Source organism: Seriola aureovittata, chromosome 5 (genome assembly GCF_021018895.1).
Source record: "Seriola aureovittata isolate HTS-2021-v1 ecotype China chromosome 5, ASM2101889v1, whole genome shotgun sequence".
NCBI classification, from domain to species: Eukaryota; Metazoa; Chordata; class Actinopteri; order Carangiformes; family Carangidae; genus Seriola; species Seriola aureovittata.
In genome coordinates, this window is record NC_079368.1 from 20,448,843 (window position 1) to 20,463,412 (window position 14,570).

Sequence of the window (14,570 nt, forward strand, 5' to 3'; positions counted from 1 at the left end):
GTTACACGCTGGTGTTACACAGCCAGCTATGTGGACGGAGGAGGATGGGTTGAAGAGGGGAAGCAGGTTCCTTTTGTGTCGTGCCATTGGCACCCACGGTGTAGGTGGCAGTGTACATGCCGGGGTCAAAAATTAATAGGGACTGAGGGCGCAAATGCACTTGAAAGTTCATAAAATGACGGTGAAATTAAAAAATAGGGTCAGAAAATGCCAGCAGTAATTAGGAGTGCCTTTTCTTACATTTCATCCTGTTCACACTTTATTCATTTATCTGTCAAACAGTCTTGGTTTAATGTGCTTTTTCCACCTGCGGGCCACTGCAGCTAATCTCCAGCATAAAAGCCTGTGGTCCAGTAATTATTCCCAGTGTTATTTGAAAATATCAACCACAGCCTGTTTGAGTAGAATACTACCTAAGAAAATGTCAACTGATTCAACAAAAAAAAAACAGGATAAACAAGAGTGATGAAATTAAAAAAACATATCTACAAATAAAGGCTGGAAGATAGACTACATGGAAACAAAGCGGTAACATTTAACTATCAGCTTCTGTCGCCAGTGTGCAACGTTAGGAAAATAATGTTGGTGTGTTATGATTCAAAATAAATGTGTGTATGTGTTTTTGTGTAAAATCCAACCCTACAGCTGAGATCAAGATATTTATCTTTGCAGCTTTATTGCAGTGTGTAAAAATGCTCTGGTGCACAACAAGTATGACAAACAGTTCAGTCCCAAGTTCGAGCAGTGCTTACAGACTCAGGCGTCAATCAATGGGTCAATTAAGCTGAGAAGGCATTCAGTGAACAGGTGTGGAGTTTTATAATTTAAAATGGAATTTATCAAGTTTTAATGTATGGAACAATGTATGTATGATAGACATAAATTTATCAAGTTTTAATGTATGGAACAATGTATGTATGATAGACATACATTGTTCCATACATTAAAACTTGATAAATTCCACACCTGTTCACTGAATTGATTTTCACTGAATTGATGTTCCCAAAAAGTTTTATTGGATATAGGCCAGCAATGATATTACATCTCCCATCAGGTTACTCAGCATGAGACCATGAAGGTCCACAAACAAACAGTCTTGCCCTGACTGAACCCAGGCGTGGGCTCCAGGTCAAGTTCTATCACTATGAAAACAGAGTATGAGTTAAATTATCAGCCAACAGAATCCAATATAATACATTTATATTACTTGTAAAAATGTTACTCAAAAGATCTGTAGGTTTAATAGTAGTTTAATAGTATATGCCTACATGTAGGAAAGGTATTTAAATCACTCAAAGACAATAAAGGTTTGGAGGCATCAGTAAAGACTGCAACACTGTCAGAATGGTAGAGATCAAAAAATGGATCATCACACTTTATTAGAGCAATAAAGAACCAAAACACTGTTTGAAAACCTGATCACTGGAGCAAAAAATTAAAAAAAGAAAGTGTAGGCTCATCAGCTTTGTGTGAAAAGAGACCTGCTTTATCTTCACTGTTTTTCTAATAGATTCATTTCTGCATCTATTCTTCTTGCTTTTAGGAACGAGGGCAACCCTTTACTTCAAATCGAAGTTGAACCTACATCAGATGTGAGTCCTTCTTTTAACCTCTTGAGTGACGATTTGAATGCATGTGAATGTCTTTGTTTTTTTTTTCATTCACTAACTACGCTGTTTTCACTTTTATCAGCGTGAAATTACTTGCGAATCCCAATGAAGACAAAATGGCTTTCGCCGTCACTTGTCACAGTCATTTGCATTGTTCTCTCATTTAACATAATTTGGCTCAGCTCTCCTAAGAGCCTCCAGGTAAAGTTATGCGTCAAACGCGGCAAGAAGGAAAAGACGCAGCTTCACAGATCGGCCATCGCTGTTGCTGTAACAATGATGTATTCTCAGAAAATGTGATGCATATTGCCTCGAATAATAATCCAGCAGGCGTCTTTGAATAGGTCATTTTCACTTCTGCAGTGCATTATATTTAAAATCAAATCAGAATAATCAGACACTTTCTACCCCTGGCTGCTTTCCGTTTTCGTAACTCTGTATTTTAGGTGGTAATGGCCCAAACAGCAGTCTGTAAAATTCTAATGCACACAGCTTCACAGAAATATGTGTGACTTTATATAGAGGCAACATATAAGTATATTTTTATTTTGTATATTTTTATTAAACATATGTCAGAATGTATTAATAGTTCTGACTACATCTTTATTGATGAGCCTTAAATACATTAATTTATGGAGTATATGCAACTTATCTTAACTTTGGAGGTCAAGTAAAGATATTGAATATGTACATTTGCAATGTATAAAAATGACATGACACCACACCACAAGGCATTACAGTTGACAGACACACAACTGTTTGCACTACATGAAGATCTTTCTTACTGAAACTCCTACTTCATATAGATTGGAGGAGGTTTAAACAGATTATAATCCTCAAGCTGCTGAATGCCAGAAAATAAGAATTTGACATCTTGGTAGAATATTTTGACATCACTCTTTGAGTTGTATAAGAGTAATTTTAATCACAACAGTTGTAAATCTGTGTAAATATGAAATGTAGCCCCACAGCTCCAGAAAGAACAGTTCATTTTATCTCAACACAGAATGAGGAGGCAACGACGAGGACTCCGGCGATGAGTTTGAGGAGATGAACCTGTCACTCCTGTCGGCCCGTAACTTCCCGCGCAAGGCCAGCCAGACCAGCATCTTCCTGCAGGAGTGGGACATCCCGTTCGAGCAGCTGGAGATCGGCGAGATGATCGGTAAGGGACGCTTCGGCAAGGTTTTCCACGGACGCTGGCACGGCGAGGTCGCCATCCGCCTGATTGACATCGAGCGCGACAACGAGGACCAGCTGAAGGCCTTCAAGCGCGAGGTGATGGCCTACCGCAACACTCGCCACGAGAATGTGGTGCTGTTCATGGGGGCCTGCATGAGTCCTCCACATCTGGCCATTATCACCAGGTAAAGATTATTTAGTACTGTGTATATTGTCCTCTAATCCATCGTATTCTGTTTTTGCAGGTAGTTTGTAAGAAATCAACATACAATTGAAAACACTGTGAACAAAGGGAAAACTAAATGATGAGATTTAATACTGTCTCACACCAGTGTGCAATAGTGTCCATCAATTTCTTCTGAGTATTCTTAATACTTTACATACTCAAAACCTGCTTATGTAGTATGGCATTGGGACACAGCTTTAGCTTTGAAGCGTTCGCTGCAGAGTGCACAAAAACCACACAAAAACATGAGAGCAAATATAATGTAAAGGCCCAATAAAAGCAAATATAACCTTTACTAAATTTAAAGCATTAACTACAGTTATAAAAAAAAACATTATATTGTGAGTTTAAAGGCAATGCAGGAATATGAATAAAAGGCTAATAGGTCCATACGAAAAGCTTCATGTGGAATCTGTCCAGTATCAGGGTGAATATCCTGTAAGAATGTATTAAAAAGCATGTAAGTGTACTTATTTCTAAATATATTTGGATAGTTGGATTTAATGCATTTAATTGCATCTGATTATTGCCACCATAATTAGTATAAACAACACTGAAATCTTGAAAAATATCAGTACACCAACAGTATGAAATACTGTAATCCAAATAAAAATAATAAAGAAAATATTTGAAATTTATAAAATTGTGTAAAAATGAATAATATAACCTAATGTAGAGCTGTATGATATCATGTGCAAATGTGTGTGACATTATAAGTGTGGATAAATCTGGAGGTTATCACGACTTTGTGTTTTGTCAACACCATAAACCATAAAGAAAAGAATGGATTCATCCAAAGCATTGAAACTGTTTATGACCGAAACAGCCAGTGTCAGCCAAAATTTAGCAAAGATTTCCACATAGGTAATTAGGTATTCCAAACTAAGAGAAAAGGCAGGAAAAATATGCAGAATAAACAAAAGAACACGTTGCTCACTCATTTCCCACTGACTCTCCTGAAAGTTGACATCAAACCTCTGGACTCTCTGTGGTTATTCTGTGGGTCGGCAGTTGCTCGACCTCCAGATCCAGTCCTTGTCCCCTGGGAGTCATTTTAAATCAACCACAGATCTGTGCCCCCCACCCGCCTCTGGGACAATGAGTTTAGCGCGGCTGACAATGAAGCATGCAGAGGTTATGATTAGAACAGGCTGCCGCTGTTGTTGAATGAATGGATGAACCACCCACACCTCACAGCAATATTGTATCTGTCTTGACTACAGCCGATGACAGCAGATAATACAAGTGTACAGGGTCATAGCGAACTTGCACGAACAACTTTAATTATTTCATGGATTAGTGCGCAGATTTCTTTTGCAGCGAGTATTTTCTCAGTTATAACAAGAAAGACGAGGCTGTGTTCCTGTTAAGGACCATCACAAAGAATACTCTCTTGTTTAATTAACTGGCACAGCTAATAATGTTCAAAAGGAACTTGTTCAGATATTTGCCACTCTCCCACTGTCATGTACACAGGCTGTGAACAAAGAGGGAAGTCTCAGTAAAATAATAATTTACCCTTTTGTTTCTTCTCTTTTCGAATAAATTAACTAATTTTTCTTTTATTCTCTATTAAGAAGGAAAAGAAAGAAAGTAAGGTATTTCCATCATGAATTCACAGCTTCAAAAACGCGTCAGGAAAGAAAAGCTAATGTACTCCATTCCCATCACATTCACAGTGGTGGTAAATTTGTTGTAAATAACTGATTGACTGAATGATTGACTGATTGATTGGAGTGGTTGATTGCAGTAGATGCCAGCTGAAATTGTGTGTGCAGGGAAGCTGACGGCTTCTCAGAAATCCTTCCTGCTGATTGATGAAAATAATAGCAAATGTCAGTGCAACAGGTGGCTTTGTTATCCACCAATACTCTGTTTCTTATATTACAGTCGTACAAGAAGGGAAGTAAAGTAAAAGAAAAAAAAAATTAAGTAAAACATGTGGTTTATTAAGGATGAGGGTTTTTAGGCTGCATTAGTGGAAATAATAAATATTGATTTTTTCTTTTTTCTTCAATTTTTTTCATTTGTCACAAGTGACAATAATGAAATAGTGATTTTTGCTGAGCATACAGAAGACAGGGTTGTCTGTGGGGCTGGGTCTTTTATACATGTACATAGGTGTAGGTTGTGTTTGAACATTGAGGGGGCATTAAGTGTTCCCTTGGAAATTTAGAGCATCAAACACTTCATTTCCTTCATTCTGGTGATTTTTTTAATGCACCGATTTGTACCTTTAATTTATGCTGTAAATGTTTTCATTTGTGTGTTTTGACGCTGGATTAGCTTGTCTATTGCCAACTTAGCTTGCTAGCAAACATCTACGCGTTGGCAACATTACCTTTAGAGTAACTGGCAAACACTGCTTCCAAAAATAAAATCCCAAAAACATTACCCTGTTGGTGGTTTTGAGACTTTTTGTGAACATTTTTTTTTCTCCTCCTCCATAGTTAAACCTGAGAGGTTGAGACCCCTGACTGAGATCACAACACTGCGAGTGTGTGTGCGTGCGTGCGTGCGTGCATACATACGTGCGTGTGTGTGATTCAGTGGTTGTGTAAGTTCATCCTTCATATTCATATTTTGGGAGTAAAAAAAGTCTCAGTTATGAAAAAAAAGAACTGCCCCATCTTGTTGCATCTATGTGTAACATTACAGCGATTTTTATTGGTGGGGGGAGCAAATGCACATATCCTAAATATTGAGGGGGGGTGTGTCCCCTGCATCCCCTTGAAATCTACACCTATGTACATGTATATGGCGCAATTACAGGTGACTTTTATCTTTTCACCATCTTGAACTCCATGAAACGCAGCCTCTTTCTCTCTATAGTGCAGCTTATACACAGTCTTTTTGTCTGCGGTACAGAGGTAATTGTTGTCATGGGATGTTTCTTATGTAAAGGTTTCAACTGACGTGACTCTAAAGCCATAAGCTGCATCTCTGTGTTGAAAAGACCCAGAGGGAGGAGAGCTACTAAAAATGCGGCTGCTGTCAAGCGGTTGTTAGGAATGAATATGCATGAACTGTTGGCTTCAGGTCCTTTGTTGGTCACCTGCATGGCACAGTCAGGGTTGAGGGCTTTAGGTGTGAGGCAGGGGGTGGTTGTAGAGCTGTCTATTAATGCGCCGTTGTGATGGCACCCCTCCAGAAATATGACACCGCCTCCACGAACCGCAGTGTAACAGCTTCCCCCTGGCACCTGTGTATTATTGGGCCCATGTTTCAGTTGAGAATGATGACATTTTATCCTCTAACAACATCTCAAACTGCACTAACTCACTGACACAGTCCTGCACCTGTGAACTAAAAGTGGCAAAAACACATCGAACGTTTTAACAGATGAGTGGTTTGATGAAGTGAGTGGAGGAATGTGTGAAGATAAAGGGTCACAGAGAGTGTTTGAAAAGCTAAAACACTGAATACTGTGGAAGTTTACTCTGAAACCAGGAGCGGTTTACTTAGAAATTTGGTAATATTTTGTTTTTTTGTATTTGTACGTGGGTGGGAACCGAGAAACTGTAAAAGAGACGAGATGGTGAAAAATTGAAAAGTTATCGTGGCATCATTAGAGGCATTCTTGCATTGTTATGCTGGGTTTACATCATATTGTACAGACAGTAAAAACATCAACCTCCTAGCTGTAAGGTTTTCTGACTGCTACGATATCTCCCACTTGTTGGAAAGAGTCCACAAATTGATGCTACAGTGGCAACAAACACCACTGCTAACAGTTCAGTGTAAATGAAACACCAATACAATTGATTTAGCAAATTTAAATTGATCTATGTAGCCTTAACAGCATGTTCCTCTGGTTTAATATATTAACATATCGCTACACCCATGTGTAACTTAAGAACAGAGGCTAATTTAAACCTCATTTCTAAATGAAGGGTGTGGTAACCATGTTGAAACAATGGGTGAGTGTTGTTAGTAGGGGCGTTCTCCTTCCCGCCATTCGTCCGACATGCCTGCATTCGGAAAACAGATAAATTACCTTGCTGAAGTTAATTTGCATAGCACCTTCCAACAGCAAGGCAAACAATGTGCTATACATAAGGCATTAAAAAAATGCCTCATGACAAGATATAAAAAGAAACACAAGGCAATATAAAAAAAGAATGAATATGAATAGGATTTAAAATAAAATAGGGGCTAAAACTAAGTTAAAATTGAATGAAACAAAAATGAAAAGAAGAATTTAGATTACAGTGCCGTCACAGTGCAGTGTGAGATATGAATGGGTTGTCCCACATTGAGATTGTTAAAGGTGTGAAAGAAAAAAGCTTTAAGCAACATTCAAGCTCAAATTGATGCTGCTCCGTTTTTAATTTTCTAGGATGGTACCAGTCACCACTTATTCATTTGGCAACATGTGGGGAATGAGAAAATTACTTGACAAATGATGAAATATAATGATGATAAATGATGATAAGGGATCACCATGTTTTGATCAGCTGGCTTTTGTCTGTAAAATTTGCTATATTTTGGGTAGTCTCTCCTGTAATGAGTCTGAAATGAAGTTAAGAAAATTATTATATTTTTCAACACAGTCACTTAAAATCCTGTCTTTGTTGTTTTTTTTTCCTTCTCTCAGCTTGTGTAAAGGAAGGACACTTTATTCTGTGGTGCGGGATGCCAAGGTTGTGCTGGATGTTAACAAGACCCGACAGATCGCACAAGAGATGGTCAAGGTAAAACAACTCAACGCTGACTCTCCTGAACACCTCAGCAGTGCACATCATATTACAGAACAGTCACATCGCTCTCTGTCCTCAGGGAATGGGCTACCTCCACGCTAAGGGGATCTTACACAAAGACATGAAGTCCAAGAACGTATTTTATGACAATGGCAAAGTCGTCATCACCGACTTTGGGCTCTTCACCATATCTGGGGTGCTGCAGGCTGGCAGGTAATTATGTTCAATGCACATCAGAGACAGGAGCAGTGTTTCTCACCATGTGCAATGCAGGAGTTTTCCTTTGAAACTGACATTATTGTCTGTAACAGTATTGACACAAATGGTACAGGATACTCTACATATTTACAAAAAGACAATATGTCAATAATGCAATAATTCTTTGCGACAGCCAGCTTTTTTAACACTAGTTTGTTGTTGCTCTAGCACAAAAAAAAGCTTGGAGTCTCTCGCTGAATATCTGCTTTGTTGCTTTATGGACTTTGAAAAAATAATTTAACTAATACAAATGTTTACAATTTTCTAACCACACAGTTTTTATCAGCTTTTCTGCTTATTCACACTTGTCAGTTATTGTTAGTGGTTCCTATTTTTGACTGGACCGTAACAATAAATGTGAATATCGCTGACTGACTGAGTGATGAAGTTACACTATTGGTCGGTTGGGCACGTGGGAGAAGTTTGCCTTGAAGGCTTTCTGCCAGAACGGTTTTGTGTCAGAAAGGCAACCTAACCCAGGTAGTTTTGGTGCCTACACCTAACCAAACAGCGACTGGAAACGTGAAAAAGAACTGAAAATAATAAGTTAACAAAGTCAAAAATCAAGCAGGACATGAACCCCAGTCTCCTGGGTGAAAGTCATATGTTTGACCCATCCATTCACCACAACAGTCTCCTGTGAATGCAGTCTTTGTCCGTTATACCTTCGACCTGTTGGCTGATCGAGTGTTGGAGTTTTTACTATTTTTACTCTTTGCTCTTTCAAAATGGCAAGCAGTATTAATAACTGAGTGCTTTTGCCACTAGATTATCCAACTTTTCAGACCCCTTTAGCAACTTATTTTCAAAAGAAGCACCTAACGACAAATCTAGCAACTTCTTGGACAAACCTTAGCTACTCTCCGTAGAAAAGATCTTGCCTTATGTGTTTGGTGATTTCATCAGACAACATCGCTGGTTAACAAGTCTCAATGGACCGCGTTTCAGTTGCTATTTCATGCTTGTTCCATTGTCTGACAACAGAAACAGAAAAAAACAAGTCAATGAGAACAGCTTTATTGGGGATTTGTCTATATTAAAACACTGTATATGTGAGCACAGAGACTAGGAGAGAAGCAAACAGATGAAGGGCTTAAACCAGCTGACACTAGGCAGAATGCAAATAGCCTACGATGCGGTCCAGCCATATATTAGTTTCTCACCTAGTCTTGTTACCATTATTCTTCAAAGCAACTACAGCATCAGCAGCAGGCAATTATGTAGCAACATCCCCATTTTTGACAGGAAACAATGTGGATCATCGGTAATGAGCTATAGTGTTACATTACACTATTGAGTGGAAAAGCAAGAACTTTTGTGTGCAATAGTAAGTCTGTGCCGTACACGTAACATGCCTAATTTACACTAGTGTGTGGTCCTGCAACTTAAACTGGTGTAAATTTTGTGAAAACTGTTCAGCCTCTCTTTTGTCTCTCTCTTCTGTCCATCTTTACCGTTGCCATGAAGGAAATTCCCACTTCTCCACTCAAGAACATGAACAGTGTTGAAGAGAGGTGTTCGAAAGTGGGAGAGAAGAGTAACCAGGTCATGATGAGCAGATAAATTCTGCAGGGGCTGACAGTACAGAGTACAAATAGAAATATCATAGAAAGAAAACAGTGATCCTCTGGTAATGATCAAAACGCTATAAATTGGCTCTCACTGCACTAACAAATAAAGTATATTTTCTGTAATTTACCATGTCATGGCTGAGCACACCAGTAATCACATATTGTATCCGTTCAAGATTGACCTCATGATGCCAAGACTTTCATCACCTTCTTCCAGTGGAGGTAGTGAGAGCTTTGTGGAAACAGAGCAGTGAGAGCAGCACAGCGAGCTGTCTGAATACACCCACAACATCTACAGGCAGAGATTCAGCACAGCAGGATTATATTAGCTGTGATATTTTTTCACATACATTTAGCAGAGCATTTCACAAAATCAGTCTAAAATATTACAGTAGTTTACAAATCATATTGTTATTAATTAGATTTAAGTAATCTACCGTGTCCAGTCACAAAAAGTTAAGGCAGTTATTTCTCAAAAATAGTAGTTTCATACTCTTTCTATGAATCCTGCACATTATCTTCATCTGTCTCCTGTTGCTTAACTGTAGGTACATAATGCAAAATAGTCTTGTTTGCTTTTTTTGGTGAGACTTAAAATGATAAGATGGATAACCACTGTCACATCTGTGGGTTAACTACGGAGCTGGAGCCAAGAGTTCATCAGCGTAGCTTAGCATAATTACTGGAAACGGGGGGGACAGCTAGCCTGGCTCTGTCCAAATGTCAAACATACACCTACCAGCATCACTAAAGCTTGGTAATTAGCATGTTGTATTTTGTTTGTTTAATCCTAGGTGGTTGCCTGGCAACATCACTACAACAACAAGACTCCAGTCACTGTGCCCACCTGCAGTTTACCAAGAAATAAATACAGGATGCAATTCCCAGTAAAACCAACTAGTCATTTTATTGTTTCTATTTGTGTAGCTGTTGATAAAACGTGTAGGTGGATGTGGCCACCTCCCAGACTAGCTGTGTCCCCGTTTCCAGTCTTTATGCCAAGCTAAGCTAACTGGCCGCTGGTGGTAGCCTCTTATTCTTATTTATCAATGTTGATGTTGCGGCTTTCATTGAGCTGAAATTTACTTCACGTTCACGTATAATTCACTGTATTGATTCTTATAAGTTGATCGTTATGTTGACGACGGGTGAGTGGTGCCTCGACACTGAATGAGCTGTTTCAGCAAGTACAATGGCTACTGATAACTAACATCACCTTTTTGTAGTTCTGATTATCCAGCCTATCAACTCTGATAACATTTTATCCAACATATCAACTAACTTTTGAAGACACAGGAATATTCAACATAACATGAGTAGCCAAAAGTATGAAAATGAGATGATAAAGAATTATTTAAAAAATAAACGTAATTCCCCTTTAAAGACCAGGATCATAGATGGATATTCTTAATTAGTCAGGGGATTAGTGTGAGTTAATGATGTCCTTGCTTGCATCTTCTTCTTCTTCTTTCATTATGGTCTTACAGCTCAGCAGACTTTTATTACAGAGACGTGTATCAAAGCTGATATTGTACAGTTTACCACAGACTGTGATCAAGACCCCATTTGACCCATCTTGCATTGTTGTACTAGATACTGTTATGAAAATGCAGAATTGTAACATCTTTAATGGCCACTATTTCTCGTCCTGCAGCCGGAGAGAAGATAAACTGAGGATCCCCAATGGCTGGCTGTGTCACCTGGCCCCAGAAATCATCCAGCAGCTCTCTCCGGAAACAGAGGAGGACAAGCTTCCCTTCTCCAAACAGTCAGATGTCTTTGCTTTCGGGTGAGTGTTTCTGTTTTTTGAGTGACATAGAGGGTTTACAAACCCCCAAATATGTGTGTGAATTCAACAAATTCTTACTTCTATGGAGCAGTGTCCCTGAAAGTCTAGATCACATGACAAAGAGGCAACCCTCATTAACTGGTTTTCAGATCTCATTATAGATACGGATTTTCACTTCTTACTGTACAAAGACGGAGATAATGTAATAATCTGTGATATTTTAAACAACAATTTTGTTACTGTCAAACTTCAGATGTCCAAGCAATAACCATTTAATAAGAACATGATTAACAATTTCAAAAGTTAATTGCTTCAAAATTATCTGATTTTGATACATGCCCCACTACCTGATTACAGGGGCAATCCCATATTCTCAAGCCCCCCCAGGGCTGAAAAATGAGGCCAACTACGGAAGTGCCAAAAAACGACAATTCTTCCAATGGCCACTTGAGTTTGTCTCCAAAAGCGAGTAAATCCCCATAGACTCCCATGTTAGAATGTCCAACTTTACAGCAGAAATATACATGTTTACAGCCCGGTACAAAAAACGGTTTTGGTCTCTATCACTAATGTTCGCTTCGTAACAACTGTATGGGGGGTGAATTTTAATTTGAGTAACAGGTATGTGAGTGTATCCTTGCCACAAACCGGCATTCACCAAAGTCTCGGCTCCACACACGCCCACCACTTTGCCCATTTTTTGATTAGCCAGTAGCTAGGCGGAATCAGGCACTGCCAAGATGGCGATGGCGGAGCAGCCCACCCTGAGCTTCAAAACCGCTCTTTAGAAACCCATGGGTGATGATACGGAGGCTACGTCCATCTTTCTATACAGTCTATGTTTGGCACACATCCTTTATGAATGAAGCCTTGGTTATGGTAGAAATGATGCACAAATAAGCGTCGGCAGCTGGAAGATATATCGTAGAGACTGATTGGAGGTTTGGAAGCTCAGTTGTTGAACGAATAATACAAACCAAGAGGTAGTTCTTGAAAATTAAATTGATCGGATAGTTGCAAGAAGAGGTAGAACCAGGAGACGTCAACTGACTGATGGAGCAGGAGGAGTGAATCAATGAGTAGGGGACAAAGATGTAGAGATGAAGTGGTTTCTCCCTAATTGAACTAGTGTCAGAGGATCAGTCTTATGGAGGGCTTTACTTTCGGGGCTCCCCTGCACCTGGTGTCTGGTTCCAGTGTTTACCAGATGGAGCCTCAGCTGCACAGGAGGTTCTGGAGTTTTAGATTCAGGGCAACAAAAAATCGTATCTAAGGAAAAGGACATTGCCATCGTCAGTCCCTCCTGAGCTGCATAGTTCAAGCAGAGTGCTGAAGGCTAAAGAGAGATAAACAAATGGATACAGTTACAGGATACAGTTGGACCAGATAATTGGTTCCTAGTGCCAAAACTTGGAAACTATGGACAGTGGTTGCCATTTTGTGTCAGGCTTGTTACATTTTCAGGTGAAATCATAGCTTAGACTCCTTTTGAATCTACCAAGTGACTCCATCTTGACTGCCTTTCAACTGTCCTGGAGGCCTCATGACTTTGAGTTTGCTGACAAATTCTGATTTAAAACAGCCAAGTTCTTGTATGCCCTCAAGCTTTGTTTTGTGTTGTTCTCTGTAGCTGAAATAGAGTACATGCAGGTGTTAGGAAACTCAATTTCTGGCCAAACTGAAACATCCAAATCCCACTTACTGTTCAGGATATCTTATGGATCTTTGTTGATTCCTATAACCTCTACTTATAACCTTTACTAAAAACACTAGGAGTGTAGCTCTTCCCATTCAGAGCAGTGATGGTGGGTTAGTTTGCCACTCAGTAGCGGTGAGGATGTTGCATGTAAAAGGATTTCTGTAATAAGCAGATATAAGATGTGACATTTGAATCATTTTGACTCAAATCATTTCACCTATTCCCGTAGTTATTGCATACAGATCTCTGCTCTCAAACCAAGGTGTCCTCCCTCTCCTCCTTTAAAGCCTGTTTTTACATTTGTCCTAAGTTGATTAAAAATCCCCACGGCTCCTGTTCTTCCTCCACTGCCATTAGCGATTCATTTGTGGGCGTGGACCCTGCTCTGTTGACTCCTAACACAATTGCATTTTCAGATGGTCCCCCATATGGAGGTTTCGTCACTAAATTATTTTAAAGGGAAGAGTGCAGTGCTGGCGCACAATGTCCAGCTGCTCTGTTAGCCCTTGTGTTTCCTAGAGGTGACCCCCATGGCTGTTTTACATATTCATCAACAATTGGACGTCATTTTATCCCCCCTCCCCACTACTGACAAAGAGCTATTTTTATACTACTCAAACTTGACGTGCAGGAGGGGAATGAAAACAACTGCTTATTTGCACAGGCAGGGTGAGGTATGGTAATTTTGCATGAGCAGTAATTAAAGATGTGTTGTTTCTTTAACTTGAATTTCTTCAAAACTTGAGGCTCAAGGCAACACTCGTCTGTGTTTGCTTAAATAACCATCATTCTAGATCAAAGCTTATCAAAACCATTAAGTTTGAGAAAATTAGCCTGACTGTGCTAGCACTGGCCGGGATGTGAACCCTCCATAGGTGTTGTAATGTTTTGAAGACATTAGTGTTATTCTAGGTAGTCGAAAGCACTGACCCGCTCTCTTCCTCTGTCCTCCCAGCACCATCTGGTACGAGTTACACGCACGTGAGTGGCCTTACAAAAGTCAGCCAGCGGAGGTGATCATATGGCAGATTGGCAGCGGGATGAAGCCCAACCTTGCCCAAACTGGCATGGGGAAGGAGATATCAGTAAGGCTTTTTTCTTCTTCTTTTTTTTCTTCTTTTTGCTTCTTAATTTGACACGGTTCACCCCTTGAATCTTAGACTCATTTTACTCAAACACATTGTATGAACTGAAAAACTAGCTGTGCGTGATAAAGGCAATAACCAATCTGGGGCTGGATTCACAGAAGTGCTCTTTAAGTGGATCTTAATACTCAGTCACAAGGAAAGTTTTCAGAAAAATGCTCATAAGTGAATTTCAAGTTAAAAAAACTTTCTAAAGTGCACAATTAATAACTGTTTAGCCACTACTAAATAATTTTGCACGGTGGTTATAATATGCGTGGAAAATTTTTTTTACTGGCTAGCATTGTAATTAAAGATAGATTAAAGTAAGATGCAGAGGTAACAAAATATATTAGTTCAAGAACAGATTTAAGTTTATAAAAGAAACTGGCATGAAATTCTGTCCTCATA

At 39.3% G+C, this 14,570-nt stretch overlaps 1 protein-coding gene across 1 annotated transcript in view; it reads left to right on the plus strand.

Moving 5' to 3' along the window:
• ksr2 (kinase suppressor of ras 2) overlaps nt 1–14,570 on the plus strand; it is a 96,450-nt gene that overhangs the window by 77,488 nt on the left and 4,392 nt on the right. The window contains 6 exon segments of the mRNA XM_056376087.1: nt 1,544–1,592; nt 2,592–2,977; nt 7,616–7,712; nt 7,798–7,931; nt 11,202–11,336; nt 13,991–14,120. Of these exon segments, the coding sequence (XP_056232062.1) occupies nt 1,544–1,592; nt 2,592–2,977; nt 7,616–7,712; nt 7,798–7,931; nt 11,202–11,336; nt 13,991–14,120 (931 nt within the window).